The following is a 20,972-nucleotide window of genomic DNA, read 5'->3' on the forward strand; positions in this document are numbered from 1 at the left end:
TGGTTTTATCGCACGTGACATTTTGTGTGTTTCTCGCTATATTGTATTCCATTGGGTGGTGTGGTGCGTCGCTAACTAGGGTTTCTTTTCTCTGTGTCCCTCATGGCTGCCGCTCACTTTAACTGTACGTCCCTGAATGTCAGGGGCCTGAATAAACCCCAGCAACGGTCCAAATTACTTTGCCTCCTCCGCTCTTACAAAACACGTATTGCCTTCCTTCAGGAGACCCACTTTGTGGCCGCGAAGGAGCCCAGGCTCACGTCCAACCACTTCCCCCTAGCCTATTTTTCCAGCTCCCCCTCCAATAAGACCAAGGGGGTGGCTGTTCTGCTGCATAAGAGTCTCCCCTTTCAGCTTCTTGATGTGTGGAGGGACACGGAGGGCAGGGGTTTGATTGTTAAGGGGTTTTTGGGCATGCACAAGATTACGCTTGCCACGGTGTATGCTCCTAACAAGGATCAGATCCCTTTCCTAGTCCGCTTCCTCTCTAAGCTGGCGGATTATCAAGAGGGGGTGACGGTGTTCGGGGGGGACCTCAACATGGTCCTGGATCCGAGACTTGACTGCTCGACGGGTACATACCATCTTCCCTACGCGAAAATAAAGAAAGTTAAACGATTGCTCCTCCTCAATCAATTGGTTGACGTTTGGCGGGCCTGCAACCCCGCTACCCGTGACTACACTTTTTACTCCCCCCCCCACGACCGTTATACCCGCATTGACGCTATATTTTTGTCCCACCATCATTTGTCCTATCTTCATACTGCTTCTATTGGGCCCCAGGTTCTTAGTGATCATGCCCCGGTTCACGTCGCTCTCCGTTTTCCTTTGCATCCTCCCAGGGTGTGGTGCTGGCGCCTTAATGCCAACCTGGTTAATGACCCCACGTTCCTCCCGGAGCTTGAGGAGCACCTCAAGAATTACTTTGATGACAACTCCTCCCGTGGTACCCCGATCCCGACTGTTTGGGAGGCCCATAAGGCGGTAATGAGAGGCCACTTAATCCAACTGGGGGCCAAGCTTAAGCGTTTGGACCACCTGTCCCTCATCTCCCTGACGCGTCAGATAGCGGAGCTGGAACTTCGGCATAAATTTACTCTGTCCCATGAAATCTTTGAACAGCTCCAAGCCCTTCGTACCCGCCTTTCTGCCCTCCTAGACTCTAGGGTCAAGCGGAATTTTCTCCTCACCAGGAGACACTTTTACGAGTTGGGGGACAGGCCTGGGAAGCTCCTTGCTAGGGCCCTCCGGGCTAAGAGAGTAGCCACATTTATCCCCAGGGTCAGGGATGCGTCGGGTACCCTGCACCACCACACAAGGGATATTGCCCGCTGTTTTTCCGCATACTACTCTAAGCTTTACAGTCTTGATGGGGGTAAAGCCCCTGATGACGCTAAGCTTGCCCGCATGTCAGCCTATCTGGATAAGCACCTTAGGCTCAGACTCTCTGCTGCCGACAGGGCTGGCCTTGACTCACCTATCACCCTGGAGGAGGTTGAGAGGGCGGTTAAGTCCTTGCCGAAGGGCAAGAGTCCGGGCCCGGACGGTTTCACCCCACTCTATTATAGCAAATTTTTACGCCCTCTCGGTCCCCACATGGTGTCCCTATTTAATGCCCTAGCCTCTGGGACTCCCCTTGATCCTCAGACCAATACCGCCCACATCACGGTCATCCCAAAGCCGGGCAAGGACCCTGAGATCTGTAGCAACTACCGCCCAATTTCCCTTATCAATGTGGACCTCAAAATCCTCGCCAAAATCCTCTCCTTTAGGCTTAATCCCCTCCTTCCCCGGCTTATTCATAGCGACCAGTCTGGTTTTGTCCCTGGCCGTGAGCCCAGGGATAACACCTTCAAGGTGCTGAACTTGATGGCGCTGGCCCGTTCGCGTCGTACTCCATTTCTGCTGGTGTCAATGGACGCTGAGAAGGCCTTCGACAGGGTCTCGTGGGCCTTCTTGTTTCGGGTCCTTGAGAAGCTTGCCGTTGGCCCCACTTTCATTCAACTTATTCGCTCCCTGTACTGCTCCCCCTCTGCCTATGTTCGGGTTAATGGTATCCTTTCGGAGAAAATTACCTTGGCTAATGGCACCAGGCAGGGTTGCCCCCTCTCTCCCCTGCTCTTTCTCCTCTCTTTAGAACCCCTGGCCAATGCCATCCGGGCCAACCCTTCCATTACTGGCTTATCTGTGGAGGGAGTGGATTATAAATTGTCTATCTACGCCGACGACATGTTATGTTTTGTTACCAATCCTCTTTCCTCTCTCCCGCATCTCACCTCTGAATTACGCCTGTTCCATGACCTCTCCCAATACAAAATAAACCTTCAAAAATCGGAAATTCTGGGTGTCCACGTCGCTCCCTCGGTTAAATCGCAGATTCAGTCTGATTACCCTTTCCGGTGGACCGATTCGTATCTCACTTACCTGGGGGTTCGTATCCCGGAAGACCTGTCCACGCTGGTGGAGGTGAATTTCACCCCCCTCCTATCCTCAGTCACCAAGGATCTTAAGAAATGGTCCTTTACTCACATCTCCTGGTTCGGGAGGGTAGGAGTCCTTAAGATGAATATCCTCCCGCGCCTCCTATATCTCCTCCAGACCCTTCCTGTTTATCTGCCGCAATCGTGCCTTAAGAAATGGACTAGGACTTTCACGGGCTACGTTTGGTCCAATCGCTCCCCTAGGTTGGCCTTCACTTACCTGACTGGTCCTAAGGAACAGGCCGGTCTGGGCCTCCCGGACGTCGAGGGCTATTGGGTCGCTTCCCACCTTCGGAGGGTGGCGGAGTGGACGTCTTGCACCCGCAAACAATGGGTGCACATTGAAAACTCCCTTTTCCCCTTGGAGATCGCTGCCGTCCCATGGCTGCCCCGTCGCCATGGCCGGCCCGCTGTCCCTAATCACCCGACCGTTACCCCGGCGCTCCGTGTCCTTTGGAGGGCCCTCGCTAAGTATCCCCTCGCGACTTGTCCTGGCCCCTTGTCCCCAGTTTCCTCTAATCCCGACTTTCCTCCGGGCCTTTGCCAGGCGGACATACGGTTTCTCCTGCCGGCACGGGAGCGGGTACTTCGTGTTTCGCACCTCTTTACCGGGGACTCGGTCCGCCCCATCTCGGACTTTATACCTGATGCCCCGGTCCCCTTTAGGGCCACTTTCCTCTATCACCAAATTAGGCACTTTCTGTCCTCCCTGTCCCCTCCCTCCGACTTGACTAGACCACTGACGCCGTTTGAGCTGCTCTGTTCGGACCCCTCTAGGCATTCCCACCTACTCTCTACGCTATACAAACTCCTACTGGCTCACCGTACCCCTAGGAAGCCGTACTTTCTCAGCTTGTGGGAAAGGGATCTGAACCTGTCGTTTGAACCCGTGGACTGGGATAGGATGATATTACTCGCCCTTAGAGGGGTCACTAGTAGTAGGTTGCAGGAGTCGGCATATAAGCTCCTCACCAGGTGGTATCGGGTACCCGCTGAGCTCCATCGCTTCCTTCCACAGGTTTCCCCCCTGTGTTGGAGGTGTGGATCTGCTGAGGGGTCCTACATGCACTTATGGTGGTCTTGCCCCCTGGTGCAACCCCTGTGGGCGGCTGTGGCCGCGGTGATACGGGCTGTTGATGACCCTTCCTTCCAGGCCTCCCCGGAGGCAATGCTTCTACACCACGGCTCCTCTAGCCTGGGCTCCTACAAGAGGTCGCTCACGATTCACTTCATTACCGCCGCCAGGGCTACCATCCCCTGTTTTTGGCGTCGGGCTGTGCCCCCGCCTGTCTCGGTGTGGCTGAGGAAGGTTAATTTCATATGCCAGATGGAGGATCTGGTCATGACCTCCAGGGGCTTCGGGTATAGAAATGGTTTGAAGTGGTTGCCGTGGCGGGAGTTCTTGGCCTCCCCCTCCTTTCAGACCGTCCTGGGTAGTTTTGTTGCAGCCCCCCCTGCCCTAGATTGAGATTGCCTGTGGTTTTATATACTTGCGCTTTGTCTTTGCTCCTGACGCTCAGCGCTATTGCGGCACCATTATCTCTGTATGCTCCTGGAGACGGCACCTCACCCACCCACCCATCCATTTATTCGCGTGCGGTACTGTTATGTTATTGTTATTATTTTCTTTTGTTACTTTCTGCTTTTTCGCCGTTTATCTCACCAACTTTCCGCTGCGAGATCGTCTGCTGTCAATCCCTGTGATATTGTATCTCTGATATTTTGCACATTGTATCTCTATACACGGTATTTTGTTCTCTGTCACCTCTGCCGTTTTTTTGCCATCTTGTGTACCTTTGAGAACTGGCATTCCCCAGTGTGACACTTGCCCGATGTGTACGATTTTGTACGATTTTGTCTTGCCGCCTGCTGTACTGTGTTCACAGTGATGTCTTGCTGCCTGATGTACTATGTTTCTTACTTTGTGCACTGTTACCTTTTTTCAATAAACGGTGAATTGAAAAAAAAATGCTACTTTCTCACTTTATACATGGCTGCTGTCCAGCTCCAAGCAGGAAGACCAGGCCTAAGGCACTGGGAGCCTGATGCCACCCATGCATTCTTCCCTAGCAGCAGCTTTCAGGACCTGTCTTTGGGACTGCATGATAACCTAAAGCTAACACGCCACTGCACCGAAAAAGGTGGCACCATGCAGCTATGTGGGGCTTCATACACCAACAAGGCATACAATGGTTGAAATAAATGAACACTAATCCAACTAAATTAATGTTGGTTTTACTTATTAGAGAAGAAACTTTACTGTTTCTTTAAAAGAAGTATGTCCAGAGTTGGGGCGCAATGACATAAAGGGAAAGAAAAATCAAAATAGTGTAATAAAGTAAAACGTACAGCTGCAAGTGTAAAAAGTGTAAGTCCCACTCACACTTTAAATAGAAATGTCAAGCCCATCTTTGTGACACTAACTTTTATCCTGAGGAAGCCAAAGGGACAAAAAAACAACACCCTTTTTCTCAGTTTTATTTTAAAAATATTTTCCTCGTTTACAAAAGCTAATGAAAAACCTGCTAAATAGACTCTACCCAGATACCCAGTGTTTTTATGCAAGTTTTTTTCCAAATCTGGTCGTTCTGCCTCATTCTGCAATTTCGGGTATCTTTGAAGCCGGTCAATTATATTACCCCATCAAACCATATATTTTTTAAAACTAGACACCCCAAGGTATTTGAAATGCTGGTATTTTAACCCTTTCTGTGAACGAATTCTATCACCAGCCTTTGAGCAAGTTTGTGGCAGTAATTTTTTGTGGTTTTTTCACACACGTCAGGTATGAATTTATAGCTCCTGGTGAATGTCAAACAACACCCTGATCTGTGTTGAGCAACATCTCCCAAGTACAGTGATACCCCCATGCATGGGTTTGTTGGAGAGACCTTCTTGAGATTTTGTTTATTTTTTAAAGGTCATCTTGCGAGAGGCAAAATCTCTCACAGTGGTGCTTGTGAGCCCTCTCCAGGGCGGTCACGGTGGGCCCAGGGGTGGATTTTCAGTGTTATTGAGGCATTTCAGCGACACTGTTCAAGCTTAGGAGGCAATTTTTATGTCCTGCTTATCCTTTGTACAGTGCTGCAGAATCTATACCAACAAGCTACAGTTTGTATATACCTAAAATCCACGCAACTCCCAGTCTAATTCCCAAAATACACCAAAAGTTTAAGATTTTATGATTACTTAATTGTATTCAACCAGATATCCATAAAACCTAAACAATTTGGGACAAATACAATAGACTGTTTGACAACTAAATTGTGAGTTGTAGGCGAGGCCAAAACAGAGAACTTGAAGGAAGATAAGATCCATTCAGCCCATCTAATCAGTCCTTGTCTGAAGAGTCAGGATAGCTTTATGCAAGCTTCAATAACCAAACTGCATTAGCCTAGACCACTTCTGCTGGGACGCTGTACCATTTATCTACCACCCTATCAGTAAAGAATTGCATCGGACTCTCTAGGCTTAGACTACGATGTCTTCTTCTAACATTAAACCTCCTTCGGGTACTTTGTTAAACTCATTTATGTATTTAAATATTTCTTTTACTTCTCCCCTCTCCTTTCCTCCAAGGGCCATCATGTTACTTTATGCAATGTTAATAAACCAATGCGAGAAATGTGGTTGGCATTTAACATAACATTTATACAAAAATAAAATAAAGGAAATATTCATATACGTTATGTTATTCTGTTCCTATTTATCTACCATGGAACACACATAAAAGTAGCTTCCAACGCAAATGTATACACAAGGAAACAAAAGCTTAGGCCCAGACTGACAAGAAAAACAGTAAATATAAAAAGTTATACATTCATTTAACAAAAAAAAAGTTCTTTAACTTTATGTCAATAAAAAAAAATATCTAATTCTGAAAATATGGGCAATGTCTTAACAGGTTTATGAATGACGGAATTGTAAAGGTTGATTTGCATAATTCAGTCACACGACTATGTCAGCGTATCGTCCAATGAACTGTAACCTTTCACTTCGGGAATCTACATTGTACTGCATACTATAGCTCAGGGCTAAGCCGACTACTACATACTGCGCATGCTCACTACTAAACCCCATCACCGCCTTACTATCTATATCCATCCGCCGCCCCCCCCTCTCCCGTAACCAAGAAAATTGTTGCAGCCATAACTAAACTAACTATGAAAACTGCACTGTTCTCAGTTGCGATGAGTTGACACTAAGTATCAGTACGGCCCAATAATCAACAATAAAAGGTCGAGGCTAATATTCGCGGACAACAGCCAGTCCACAACGTGTGCGGCAGTAATACGTCCATTTCCAAAAAGTAGTGCACATCCGCGCGAAAACGAGGGACTATTGTGCGGGGATTTTCGGCGCCCATGAGACGGCATTCGAAGTAAATCGTCTCGTTTGTGCAGCGTGGTCCTCAGCTAGGAACAGAACAGCCAAGGCGGGGATTGGCTGTATAAACACGACGGACACGGTAAGCAGCCTCACTGGGTTTCTACCAGGTTACCGAATCTTTTCCAGGTCAGTGTTGGGTGTCGGGCCCTACCGGATGTGGAAGTTGATCTCTTCTGTGGTAAAAAATAATTCAACTTCCCCCGGAACCCAGATCATCCGAACGATTTCCTGTTTATTGCGTTAAAGTCGGCGAGTTTCCGGGGATCCGGGGCTGTGCAAGGCCTCTCCCGGGGTTGTACGGGCACGGGCAGCTCGGAGGGCGGGAATGGCTTGATGGGTGCCCGCCTTACGGAGACATGGAGGCCTAGGCTTCGCTCGCCGGCTCCTACTGGATGGGCCGCTCCCATCGGGCGGGAAAATAAAAACCCGGGATTATATTAATTTGTGCGTGCTATTATTGAGTCTTTTCTCTAATTTTACATCTTAATATTGTTCTAGAACATGGTACAACCTTTTCCAGTGTGCCTCTTTTCTACATATTGGTGATATATATATACATAATGCTATGTGTACGTGTGTTGTTATTGTTTCTGGTTATATTGGCTTAGTTTGCCATCTAATGTAATAACGCTTGTTTTAGCCTGTGTAAGGGCATAAGGAAAGTGTGTGCTCGTGGAGGACATCAATAAAGGAACAAGTCCTAGTGGAGGAGGCATATTGTCCTGAAATAAGTCAATGCATCACGTGATGCGCAAATATATTATAAAGGTACAATATGTAGCCTACAATACAGCTGTTAAAGTCTGATAATATAGGAAGGGACTGACATTTGGGGGGGGGGTGCATCAATAAGTAGTTTAATACATTACAGCACCCTAATGGGTATGTTTGGTCACTACTAGTGGATAGAATAGTTGTCGTAATACTTGCCTGATTAATTGGCACGTATTTCTCTTTTCTGAATATAATGCATAGCAGACTGTGGGTCTTTAGTGTGCCATTGGAATGAATGTACCCTTGTAATGTTTCACACAGAAATGTCACACTGGAATTAGTATGGCTTCAGAGTTAAACCAAGTCAGATGAGTGGAAATCTTGGAATCGGGGAATAAACATAATAGGCGCTCCCATAACTCCCAATTCCTCCCCAGCCTCCAGATCCATTCTTTCTTGGCACCGGGAGCAGATAACTGTATCTCTCCGGTGCCGATGCTCTCTGATCCTCATCCCCAAGCAGCAGCCTTCTGCACAATGCATCTGTGTGATGGAGCAACTCGTACTCCGCCACTCACCAAAATAACTAAAGTGAGGATGGAATATTCTGTGTACAGCATTTAAAAGATGCAAGAATTGTATTGTTCTTGTTAATGTTTAGGTGTAAGCGTTACCTTTTATGGGGACAACATAAAACACAAAATACACAAAAGGGCAGTACAGCCTAAAAAGAATTAAAGGCCTACAGATTCAGGTTCTGGGGTTGCTGCTACAATAATAATAATGAAAAATATACACCAACACAAAGCAAGAATTCAGTGTCAAAAACACCTATCTAAGGCATAAGTATCTTTCTGAAAACTCTCCAACCCATGTGTAATAAATGTATCGTATATATGTGGTTTTACATACAAATAGATTTATGCAGTAGACGGTACACAATAAATTGTAGGGTAGATGCACAGGAGAAGGGATTTATCATTATTCCATGTATAAAGTGCCATCATATCACAAGAGGCCACACAATAGGTAAGCAAGACATAACAAGTCGCAAGCAAACCATCTTACAGTTATGCCAAAGAAGACGACATTAAATACATACCTCCAGTTTGCACTTCTCATCCACACCTGCCTTTTGTGGCTTATTTATCAATGAGGCCGAGTTCATCTCCTGTAAGGCATTTGGTTGAGGGGGGATGCATCTATTATATGCATTAATGTGTACATGATATCTAGAAAAGTCTCTTTAGTCCTCTGTGACCGGGATATATGAGCTACACCCTGCAATACTGTAGTATCAATTGATCGGCTTCCTTTTCATCGCCATTCTGGGTTCAAGGCGTTCATTTTTTAGCTACAATTATGATTCCACTCTGGGACCTGCTCTGCTCCTTTTAATAAATTCTTGGATCTGTGGAAATAACTAACTTCAGGTGATTAAAGACACCAGGGTGGGGACAAACAATAGTGTTTCACTTTTATACAGGAAGGGGTAATAAGTGTTTCCACTTAGCAGATCATTTTATTTCTCATTATTTTAATCTGGAGTTTAATGCCATCATCATCAGTGAGCCAGAAAGCAGACAAACAAGTGGGCTATAACCTATATAACACACATTTTATGTCTGGAAGGACACTTGGGCAATCGGGAATGACCCACTGTGTAAACTTATTATGTTTGAACTAGAGATGGATGGCAACGTGGCAACTATCAGTGATAGTGGTTACTGCGGCAGTGCATACTGCCAATGTATAGGGTGCTGCGCATGCTACCAATGCTGGAGTTTTTGTTAAGATTGGTCTGTGTGGATAGAGTATAAATTTATGCTGATTTGTCCAGCTCTGAAATATAACAATAGTTGAATTATTATCCAGTTTGTTCCCGTTAAACATGGCAGCATGTAGAGCATTCAATATAAACCTTCAGTATCCAGAAACCCTCTCTGATAGAAACAAAACCCGAGTTGACTCGCTGCCGCGTCTCCCAGCGGGGGGTGACGCTTTGTTATCAACTGCAGGACGGGGAAGATAATTTCTAAATACTGCAAATGCTACACTATTAACGGATTCATTATATACTAAGTCAAATATTTGTTATATACTACTACTCATTGTACAGCGCTGTGGAATATGATGGCGCTATATAAAACAATAAATAATCACATTACAAACAAATTGTACATATATATAAAACACAATTACAAATGTGTTATGATTAAACTCACTTTGTACTTTTGATGAGATGTAATTGTAAGTGTGAAGAGCTGAAAGGAGTGTTCTACTAACCATACCCCCCAAGACAAGTAGATTTGAACTGAGAAGAGTCCACACAGATTTAGTTGGAAGCAAGTTTAGCTCTCTCTCTATGCCTCAATGATAGAATCAATTAGGAAACAAAGTTGTAATGCATTTTAGAGTGTTAATATGCAGAAGCATATATACCGTATATATATATATATATATATATATATATATATATATATATATATGAGGCAGCACAAAACTTCCCTGGACACTCTGTTTTTATATTAGGAGATTCTGACTTTATGTGTATGATCCAAAAATAGCTCCTGTGTAGGTTATATCAATTTGCAATATTTTAAACTGATATAATTCTAAATGAACAGAATTATAGGTTCGTTTGATTCAACCAAACACATCTTGTACAAGCCAAGGAGCCTGGGTGTGGGTATACTGTTCAAAAGCATAGGAGATTCTGACAAATCCCCCATGCATCCTCTCTAGGGGAAAACCTAAATTTACAGATTACCTTTATCTGTCATATTCATTAAAGCGCATAAATAAGAATGTCCACTTTAACTGTTCAACCACTGGATTGGCTGGCTGAAAATCATTGTTTTGCTTTCTTTGCTTTAGATGTCCTTGGTAGACTTGGGAAAGAAGCTTTTGGAGGCAGCTCGGGCAGGTCAAGACGATGAAGTCCGGATACTAATGGCAAATGGAGCCCCATTCACTACGGACTGGGTAACTAATCTGATGCACATTTTGAATACATGTATAAAACCACCATGAGTATAGTTAGTTTGCAGTGTTTATGTGTTTGTACACAGAGGCATTTATGAAAAGCAGTAACATTCTTGCTAATTCCAAATTGGATAATATTTCTGAAGAGTTAACCAGTGTCTGCCGCTTGTTATTTTGCAGCTTGGAACTTCCCCGCTCCATTTAGCAGCACAGTATGGTCACTACTCCACGACTGAAGTGTTGCTTCGGGCAGGAGTGAGTAGGGATGCACGGACAAAGGTAGATCGGACTCCATTGCACATGGCTGCTTCAGAGGGACATGGAAACATCGTAGAAGTCTTAATTAAGGTCAGAACTGGTATCCGTTACATCTTTTCTAGTGCTGAATTCAAAAAGACCTGGTTCTCACAAGTGACAGTACAGAATCCTGAGGACCCCTGCACTGACTGTCATAATTGTGCAAGGTTTACCTACCAAACTTCACACTAATTCTATCAGATCTTGTCATGGTTTCAGGACAGAGAGTCTAGGACCAGACAAGCTCAATTTAGCCATTTTGTATTCGCTCTAAGGCTGAGAGGCCATAATGGTTTGTAGCCCTCGCTTTACAGGTGGGGTTCAAATAATCATTCAGCTCTTTATCTTATGCTGTCACCAGCAGCTGACTGATATAAGTTGTATCAAACGTTCATTCAGGGAGAGTTTCTGTCGATGTGGTTCTACTGTTGTAACCTTGTAAAGCAACAAGACGGGTTTTGATGATTATGTTTAACTGCTTTCTATATACAACTTTCTGCAAGAGAACAAACCATATATAATAATGGATTACTCTGGTAAAATACGCACGTTTTTATTTTAAACTGCTGCATGAATGTTTTTGATGAAGTAAGCACAAATTCTATGAGTTTGATGTTTTGCCTCTAATGATAAATCTAAATCATTTGTTTCAAGTGCACTATTTGTTTTTGGTATTAGTCAAACAGAGACAATTTGCCTCGTGAATGCATAAGAATATGTCAAATTCTGCATTTCATCATCACAAACCTTGTTTGCCTGTCATTTTGCAAATCTGTAGCATGGTGCAGACATCAATGCCAAAGACATGCTGAAGATGACTGCTCTGCACTGGGCCACTGAACACAATCACCAGGACGTAGTGGAGCTTCTGATTAAGTACGGGGCTGATGTACATAGCCAGAGTAAATTCTGCAAAACTGCATTTGATATATCGATGGATAATGGAAATGAGGACCTTGCGGAGATCTTACAGGTAGATGTCCAAAAACAAAAGGGGGCACTGATCAAAAACATTTATTATGCTCTTTAATATTTAAATAGAAACAAATGTTTTATATCGTGTTGCATGTTAACAAATTGTGATGAGCTTTTTGTCTGTTTCACTCTTAAGAAAACTAATTTACCTATTACGATTATTATATTGACCAATACAAAACATAAATGCCATGTCAGTAATCACCATAGATACGCGAGTCCCCTGTTGATATATTAACTTCTCTGTAACATTTTACACGACTAGAGCAGACATTGAGAAATCTATTTTATATATATATGTATATATATATACACACTTTGAGACAGGCCATATATTATCGTCTAATATCTGGCTTTTCATACAGTGGAAGTAAAAGAAACACATGCAGCCTATTAAGAATTTTTTTCATGTCTTGTGTCTGCTTACTGAAATTGATTGGTCTTAAACTTTTCAGATTGCAATGCAGAACCAAATTAATACAAATCCAGAAAGTCCAGACACTGTGACCATACATACAGCTACTCCACAGTTCTTTATTGGTCCTGGAGGGGTAGTAAACCTGACAGGTAAGAAACCAATTTCCATGGACAATGAAAGGTATTTATGAAGTGATTTCATAGTATAAAACACATAACGGCATCATTTATAACGGCATTTATTTAGGTCTAGGTTACTTAGCTTGTTTGTTTTCTTTTTAACTTTAATATTGCAGAGACTTGGCTAAAACAAAATAAATGAAACATTGCAGCAGCAATAGTAGGAGCATTTGCCATTTGTTAAGATTTTAAGTGTTTTTCTGCTTGTTTGGTGCAAAAATGAATATTTTCAGTGTAGGTAATATCTTTTTTTTGTGAGCAAGTTTAACATCTTCTTCACAATTAATTTCCAAAATGTAGCTGTTTTCTTTAATACATGAATTCACCTATACATATTTTTTTTTTTTACCAGATGACAATGGTGTTTCATCTACAGTGCAGTTTGGCAACTCTTCGACGTCTGTTTTAGCCACGTTAGCGGCATTAGCTGAAGCTTCTGCCCCTCTGTCCAATTCTTCAGAAACCCCAGGTGTGTATGCTAATTTACAAGACAGATGAGTGTCATTAGGCAAGTTAGTATAAGAACATCAACATTTTAAGCAAAAAAAGTCCTGCAGACGATGGGACTATAGATTTAGATTCATTAAGCTTCTAAGATTTATATAACAGCTATTCGTCCTTTGCAGATATAACGTATTCATCCACAGGGAATCTAGTAGATGTGCAGTAGTGTGTTGTAGCTTGATGCATTTCATTGTCCATTGATAATTAAGAAACGTATTCTACCACTTGTTTGTGTTTACCCCTTGAGCATTTTTAATATGCATTCTTCTAAAAAAAAAAAAATGTAGGTGCCACTGTTGAACAGTGACCAAAATTTATGTTCGGCTGGTTACAGACATACCTCACATACATATTTTTTTATGTTCTAGAGGGCCATATCCATCCCTTAGGATAGAATATGATATAGTATCCCAAAGGGTAGTAATTTAAATAGGTATGGCTTAATGGGTTTGAGGGTAGTGAACAGGGGGGGTATATTTGTAAAGCAATGGGATGTAAGTTCTTTCATTATTTTTTTATTTTCTTCCACTTGTAGAAAGAGGGAGAAACATTATTTCTCAATCTCTTCCCAGCAACCCCCTGTACTGATCACGCTGCAATCACCAATCAAGTCTCCATAGACTTGTATTGGGGATTGCAATGCACAGGATCAGCCAGTAGGGGGACAGACCCCCCCCCCAGGGGATAGCTTGTAGGACAGCCTGCTCTCTCATGCAGTAGCAGGGGGATGTCCCTGCCGCTGCAAGAGAGTCAAGATGCACATGTATGTCATACAGGGCTTTATTGAATGCCTTTTTAGGATGTACCTGTACCACCATAGGGGTTAAAGGGACCATGGAGCCATCATATTTATTAACTTTTTAAATTAGGTGTAATCAAAGTGAAATGACTTAAATGAAGTGTCCATATGTAGATCATGAATATTATTCTTTTGATTTAAAAAAAAAACTCACCTAGACAACATTTACTAACTGACTAAAGAACATAGAAAATGATGCGCATGTTGTGCTAAGCCCCATTGTTTTGATCTACACCACAATCACTTGCAAGACAATGTATAGATCAAAACATAATGGCGTGTTTAATTTCCATATGTTGCCAGATCCTGCTATATACACTATCCTTTATATTTTGTTTCCCGTGTTGCTTATTTATCTTTTATTACTTATTGTCTCTGTATTAGACGTAGGTACGCATATGCTGTATTTTTTTTATTAATTTGCCTTATTTTCTATAAAGCTGGTTCGAGGAGCTTGTGATTCATGAATGAATGCCTGCCATGGAAGTTGCTAATAGTGTTTGATAAAGGATAGTCTTATTAATGATTTTTTATTTTATGCAACCATTACTTTATTTCAGGCTTTAGAATGGGAGACTGGCTTTAATTTTTAGTATAATATCATAATTAATTATAAAGATGAAAGCTTGCAGCAGGGATATTTCTGATCTAAGATTCTAGTCATGACGCAGAGGCAGTTGTTTTAGACTCGCTATGTAGCTAAAGCTTCCAACATACAGCCAAAATTACAAAAATCAAAGAACACATAATAGTGACAAGGACCGAGAAGCTAGTCTTTGTAGCTGCAAATTGCAGCACAAATTGACTTCTGGCTTTTTCTTGTATTTAAAGGAGGCTATTTCATTCTGAAGTGATTTTCACTCTTTGATATAGCAACTAACAATTATTTTTATCCCAGTCTGAATGTTACCTTTTCACTGTGCAGATGTTTGCGTATTTTCATTGTATGTGCCGGGTCCTGTTTTTTATTATTTCTATTGTCAAAAATAAAGAAAGCTTCGACGTTTAATGTTTTCTGATAGAATGCCCTGGTATATCAGAAATGAAACTCGTACACCAAAAAGATTTTAATTAACCCTTTTAAACCGGTTTAAGATGCTGTAGTAGCACATATTTTACATAATTTTAAATGTTTCTTTAAAACGTGCATAACATAGGCACAAGTGCGAAGCTATGACGTGTCTTTTCTTTATTGGCCGGCTAGATGCCTTATCCCATGAGCAATGAGAAAACCAATCTGCTAAGGCCTATAGATCATTAAAGATGTTTCCTAAAAGGGGGATAAAGTCCCATTTCTTGGACTGAGAAAGACAAGCTATAATATATCTATACATCTATATCTCTCTCTCTCTCTCTCTCTATATATATATATATATATATATATATATATATATATATAAATATATAATCTCCAATTACTCTGATTAGCCCGAAAGACTGTGTTCTGAATGTAATGCTATAAGACTATTATTGAGTGGGTTAAGAACATTCTATACTTTAAAGAGTTTGTTGCCATACCTTTTATCAACCATATTAGTCGTTTCCGCACAAAATCATTTTTATTAATGCACCTTTTCAATATTCTGTATAACCAAACCATTCACCGTGTTACGTGCTAGTGACTTTTACGCTGTGTTTTCTGTATTGTGATCCCTACTCCCATCTTCCACACCAGTATTCACTCTATTTTTCTTTTAGTTGTGGCAACTGAAGAGGTGGTGACTGCCGAGTCCGTAGATGGTGCGATACAGCAAGTCGTTAGTTCCGGTGGGCAGCAGGTCATCACAATAGTGACAGATGGCCTACATCTTGGGAATCTCCAGTCTATCCCAACCAGTGGTATAGGTCAACCGATCATAGTCACAATGCCGGATGGTCAGCAAGGTGAGTGCTTATTTCTATAAGCTTATGATGATGTGGCTGTGTTACTTAATATTTATAGTATCAATGACCCGACTGCAAGGCTGGAAGATTTTTTTTTTTTTCTTCGATTTTAATGTTTTTTTTTATTATTTTCTCTCCTTTTAATCAGTACTGACAGTACCAGCAACGGACATTGCTGAAGAAACTGTGATTAGTGAAGAACCTCCGTCCAAAAGACAGTGTATTGAGATTATTGAAAATCGTGTTGAGTCTGGAGAAATTGAGGTAATTTCTATTTAAATGAGCCAAGCTGTGTTAATATACCGTATATTATGAATATTTGCAATCTGCTTAGTACATTGAATGTAAAAGGTATTCAGCAAATGTTTAAATCTTTATAACATGGTCAATAATATATTTGCTTATTTCCAAAAGGAAAACTAATATTTGTGTAACATTTATTATTCGTTTGATCATCACCAACTACCATTAGCCTGTCAGTTTCTTTAACTCCATAGCAAATGTTCTGAGTGATGATCAGATTAGTTTAAACATTAGTCTGTTCACTATGCGCATCAGATTAGGGGTGGATAGCTGTATGTTCAATGTAAGAGCTAGAAAGAGAAGTCCGGGAACATTAAAATGAAGTAGGACAAGAACAATAAGTCATTTATATTGTGCAAGGAGTAAATATGTGGTGCCTTGGGATTTTTTTTTAACACTGCTTTAGAGTGTTAATCTTAACAGAATAAATAAATTCCCGTTGTCACGTGATAATTTGTTCCTCTTTATTGTGCAGTATGTGGAAGGAAGATACCTTATGAATATACAATATCTATGATTCGCATCATCTCAGATTTTTTTCCTTTACATGATGTGAAATCAAGTGCCTTCAGCTCTCACAGGTGTGCGGCTCAAAATTTTCAGCACTTTTGGGTGATCCTTTTCAGTTTTGCACCAACTTTTTTTTTTTTTTTTTACGGAATGATCTGTCACACCTGTCCAAAAAGATAAAACCGCGTGATAACACGTTACTTGGAGAACTTTATTAGGTAAAAGGTTTTTTAAAAAAAAGACACTGGTTTCACTTTTTAGGGCTCGGTATGTCACCTGTACATTAGGTACCTCTCAAATGTTTATGTGTTTGTGTGTGTGTGTGTGTATGTAAAGCTATGTAATAATATATATAATTTGTATGCGCGCCATTTGCTAATGGTTTACTTATGTGTGATTGGACTTTTGTGGATGACGCTTCACTTGGGTGGCTAAAAAGAATTCCAGTTCTATAAATTCAGCCCCACCGTTCGGTGCTTAATTTGTTTTATTCCTGGCTTGTTTGTGTAACATTACCAATAATGCATTGCTTTTGTTCAAGCGTACTGCACAAATGGTGCTTTCTATTACAAAGTTTTACATACATACAAGGATTATATAAGGATTAGCGTGTAGCGCTGCAATAACGTTTAAAACATGTCTGAAAAAACAAGGATGTTTTAGAGCTGGCACCACAACACCGTTACAAGTAGTTATCTATTGGCATTGCTGTTGTATTATCTAGTTTTTTTGGGGGGGTTTTATACAAAAAAAACATCTTTATTTTTTAACTCTTGTTTGATCTACTAGATTCCAGAAACTTCTGGGTCAGAAATCTATATTGTGAATACTCAAGAGTTCTCTCAGGTACCCATATATGTACATTATCAGGGCGTTTTTTTTTTCTTTTTTACTTTTACATTTCTGAGAGAATCTCAAGACACAACCACCTGTCCCAGATGGCGTTTTTAGTGAATGATGTGTTTTTGTGAGTTTATTTTGATGTTTTCAGACCAAGTGATCACATTACATTTTTTTTTAATTTGCATGCTGTTCTTTGCCCGTTTCATAGGCATGCCAGTTTTTTTCTTTTGAGACTCCATGTACTCCATAAACTAGGTGGCATGCTGTTTGTGCTGTGTCTGAATGAAGTAGTGTTTTGTTGTGGGTATATCTGTCATCAGGCCTGTACAAAAGTCAATTTGTGATAATTGACCAGGCCAGTTAATCATTCTACACTTAAAAGAGTATCATCTGCATTTAGATGGCTTGGGTAGTGGTGGTTGGCAATCCCGATACAAACAAAGTAACTTGAATTAATTGCTACCTACCCATTCTGCTGTTGATCACAGTGGAATAGAACTACATAACTTAGCTCATTATTTTTAATTCTATGACTTTACATTTCTTCGTAGGAAAGAGAATCCCTTCAGAAGCAGCTTGATGAAGCCAACAGAGAAGCACAGAAATATCGACAACAGCTTTTTAAAAAAGAACAAGAAGCAGAGGCCTATAGGCAGAAGCTAGAAGCTATGACCCGACTGCAGACTAACAAAGAAGTTGTTTAAGTACTTAACTGGAGTAGACTTATAATTTTCATATTCTCATTGATGAAGAGGCAGACCTGTTCTATGCACTGTATGGCTACACGTGCAGCGTTTTGAACCTGTTATGGTTCAGCCACAAAGCAGAATCTTCACCAAGAAAGCCCCAACTTCATTGTGACCTGCATTATACATAAAGTGCTGGTATTACAAAGGTCAATCTTTGTGAAGAATATTTAAAATGAAATACTGTATATAGTTTTTTTTCAGTTAGCAGATTCGTTGATGCTGGTTTGTTTGGGAAAGATGCAGATATACAACTATCAATAAATATATAGATATAACAAAAAACATTTTAAAGCTAAATACAGCATTGAAAAGTAAAGTTCTCCACACTTAATTTGACAAAAAAAACTTCTGCTATTCTTCCTTTAAACAGATCAACGATGCCTTTGAGGTTAACATTTCCTAGTGGAAATTTTTGTACAGCTTTTCATTTTGTTTCTGGTATTTTTTTGTTTCTTTTCTAATGCGCAAAATCTTTTATATTGGTTTAACTTCTGAAACATCCAGGTAGATTGACTTGTATATGAAGCTAATATTTTTTAAAAAGATACTTTTGTATATACGCTGCATGCTTTTGTATATCCCTTCTGCACATATCAGGCTAGGTTACCTATTGGCAACAGATGATGTAATTGTCTACAAGATAGATCATCTAGCATTTAAGACATCAAGGTTTTGCTATTAACGTTGCATTCTTCCATACCCAGCTATAAACTAGGTGCTCCTATATAATTCCAAGGACGGAAAGGAGTCTTGGCCACAGATGATTTGCATTATGTTTTTCTTTTACCTCTTTCAATTTTCATTATGGCTTGAAGCACATCTCTTCTATGCATATGTTTAAATCTAGATCTAATTTTTCATGGCTCCACATACTTGAGTTTGTCGTCCAAGAAATTTGAGTATAAATGATGACAGTTATTATTACTGCTATTACATAAAATCTGTAAAATAATAAGTGTTCAACTTTTCCAATATGCAATCTTTTCCTTACATGAGATCCAATTATTTTTTTATACTTTTTTCCCATTAGATTTATGGAAACAACAATGTGATTCATTAGAATATCACAAAATGTAAACTCTGTTTTGTAAAAGCAATGATTTTTAATTGCAGCTGCTTAGAATGTGAAAGATAAGAGCAATTTTAATTCTCACAGGGAAAAACAACCCTTTATCACAGAGCATGAAGTGTTATCGTTGTGGGGTGCTCTTTCAGGTTTTGCACACCCAACCCTCATAATGTCATTAGTTTCTGTTGTTTGAAGTTACCTCCCATCATTTAAACTCTTTCAGGGGCAGGACCAGACCAAAAAATAATAAATGAGAAATATAATACCCCTCAGGAATTTGAGATGTGCCACTATTTTGCTTAAATCAAGCTGTCTTTTATTTTGTATATATATATATCAAATGTTACCCATATACGCTGTTACTGTTAGATCTGTTGTCATTATGTCTGGAATTAAGAGCTTTTGTATATGGGAGTTGATGGCATTGGAAGCTTTGTCCCTGTGTATCCAATTTTTTTTCACTTTATTAAATAACTTTACAATTGTTATTATTGTCTGCCTCACTGTTCAAAATAGCTGCCAGATAATGTGAGATTGGCTAATGAATGTTAAAAAAATATTTACGAGATTTTTGTAAGACACAACTGGAGGTCTCAAGCATTGCTTGTCGTGCAGTGGTCTCTCGAAGATGGTACTAAAGCATTTGCTGGTAACGATTTACACAATGTAAGTATAACCAGAGATTGGGAACATCTCAAATGTCTAGTGTTTTTTTTTTATTTTTCTTTTTTTATTTTATTTTTTTTCTATCCCTGTGATTTACAAGCAAATGTTCAGGGAGGCATGCATCATGTTTTGCAAACGGCAATTTGATCACTTAATGATCTGTGTCATCGGCTGCATGGAGCATCACACAAGATCCTTGAGGCAGAATGGGTTTTTGGCAACTAAGCCAAATGAACGACCCAGTTCAAGTTTGTGATGTCCTCCAACCGTTACACCAAAACTCCAACAGTTCAAAGGCCAAAACTGTTCCGGTCTTCCAATGAGCACTGTGTCCAACCCAAGCTTGCAAGAGACATCAGTGATGTCATGCCTGCTTGGTTACATGAAAGCCCACAATGCTGAGTTGCAGCTTTCTGTCTAGAGAAAAAGAAAAAATGTTGATGATGACATGATACTAAAGGGGGGGCACTGTGTGACATAAGTATACAAGGTAGTAGGGGAACAATACACAAGAGCGGGCTGGCTGGGGTGTCACATAAGTGGTGGCTAGGGGTATAAATACAAATTGTGGGGCTGGCTGGTGGGCACAAATATGCGTAGGGGCTGGTGGCATCAATACACAAGGGGGGACAGCTGGGGCCATCTCATCTCATAAGTTAATACTGAATGGAGGGGCAGGCTGGGGTATAAATACACAGTGTTAGCTGTGTAGAAATTGGGTGTCGGTGTGGCAGAGCCCATCCTGGTGTGTGTGTGTGTGTGTGTGTGTGTGTGTGTTTGGTCATCTGGTTTTACTTATGCAGAGATAAAACACTCTCCTGGGTTTGTGTTAACACAATGTCAAGGAGGAAAGACATCAGCAATGATCATAGATAAGCAATTGTAGCTGCACATCAAGGTGAGAGATTATTCAAAATTGGGAAGCATACAAGACAATTGCCACTCTTGCCAGGAGTAGACGTCCCAGCAAGTTCAACCCAAGGTTAGACCATGCGATACCTCCGTAAGCATGTTCAATGTTAAGTTCATGACAGTACAGTTAGAACAAGTATGGTTTGTTTGGAAGGGTTGCCAGGAGAAAGCCTCTTCTGTCTAAAAAGAACATGGCTTAGGTTTGCAAGTATCAACTTGAAAATATGGCTGTATAAAGAAGAGTTTCTTTTTCCTCATAGTTTCGACAATTATGTATCTCAACAGCATAATGTAGG

General features: G+C 41.0%; 1 protein-coding gene across 3 annotated transcripts; it reads left to right on the top strand.

Moving 5' to 3' along the window:
- The first annotated feature begins 6,478 nt into the window (after positions 1 to 6,478).
- Positions 6,479 to 18,374, top strand: GABPB1 (GA binding protein transcription factor subunit beta 1). 3 transcript variants are annotated; one of them, XM_053465149.1, is made up of 10 exons: positions 6,479 to 7,313; positions 10,461 to 10,568; positions 10,749 to 10,916; positions 11,644 to 11,838; positions 12,296 to 12,407; positions 12,790 to 12,906; positions 15,439 to 15,624; positions 15,773 to 15,888; positions 17,227 to 17,283; positions 17,832 to 18,374. In XM_053465149.1, exons 2-10 carry the CDS (start codon positions 10,461 to 10,463, stop codon positions 17,982 to 17,984), a joined length of 1,212 nt encoding a protein of 403 aa, XP_053321124.1. In that variant the 5' UTR covers positions 6,479 to 7,313; the 3' UTR covers positions 17,985 to 18,374. The 3 variants fall into 3 exon arrangements, with proteins under 3 accessions (XP_053321124.1, XP_053321123.1, XP_053321126.1); XM_053465148.1 differs by having other exon boundaries at positions 6,479 to 6,948; XM_053465151.1 differs by lacking the exon at positions 17,227 to 17,283 and having other exon boundaries at positions 6,482 to 6,948.
- Positions 18,375 to 20,972: the final 2,598 nt, after the last annotated feature.

This window comes from Spea bombifrons, chromosome 4 (assembly GCF_027358695.1).
Source record: "Spea bombifrons isolate aSpeBom1 chromosome 4, aSpeBom1.2.pri, whole genome shotgun sequence".
NCBI lineage: Eukaryota > Metazoa > Chordata > Amphibia > Anura > Pelobatidae > Spea > Spea bombifrons.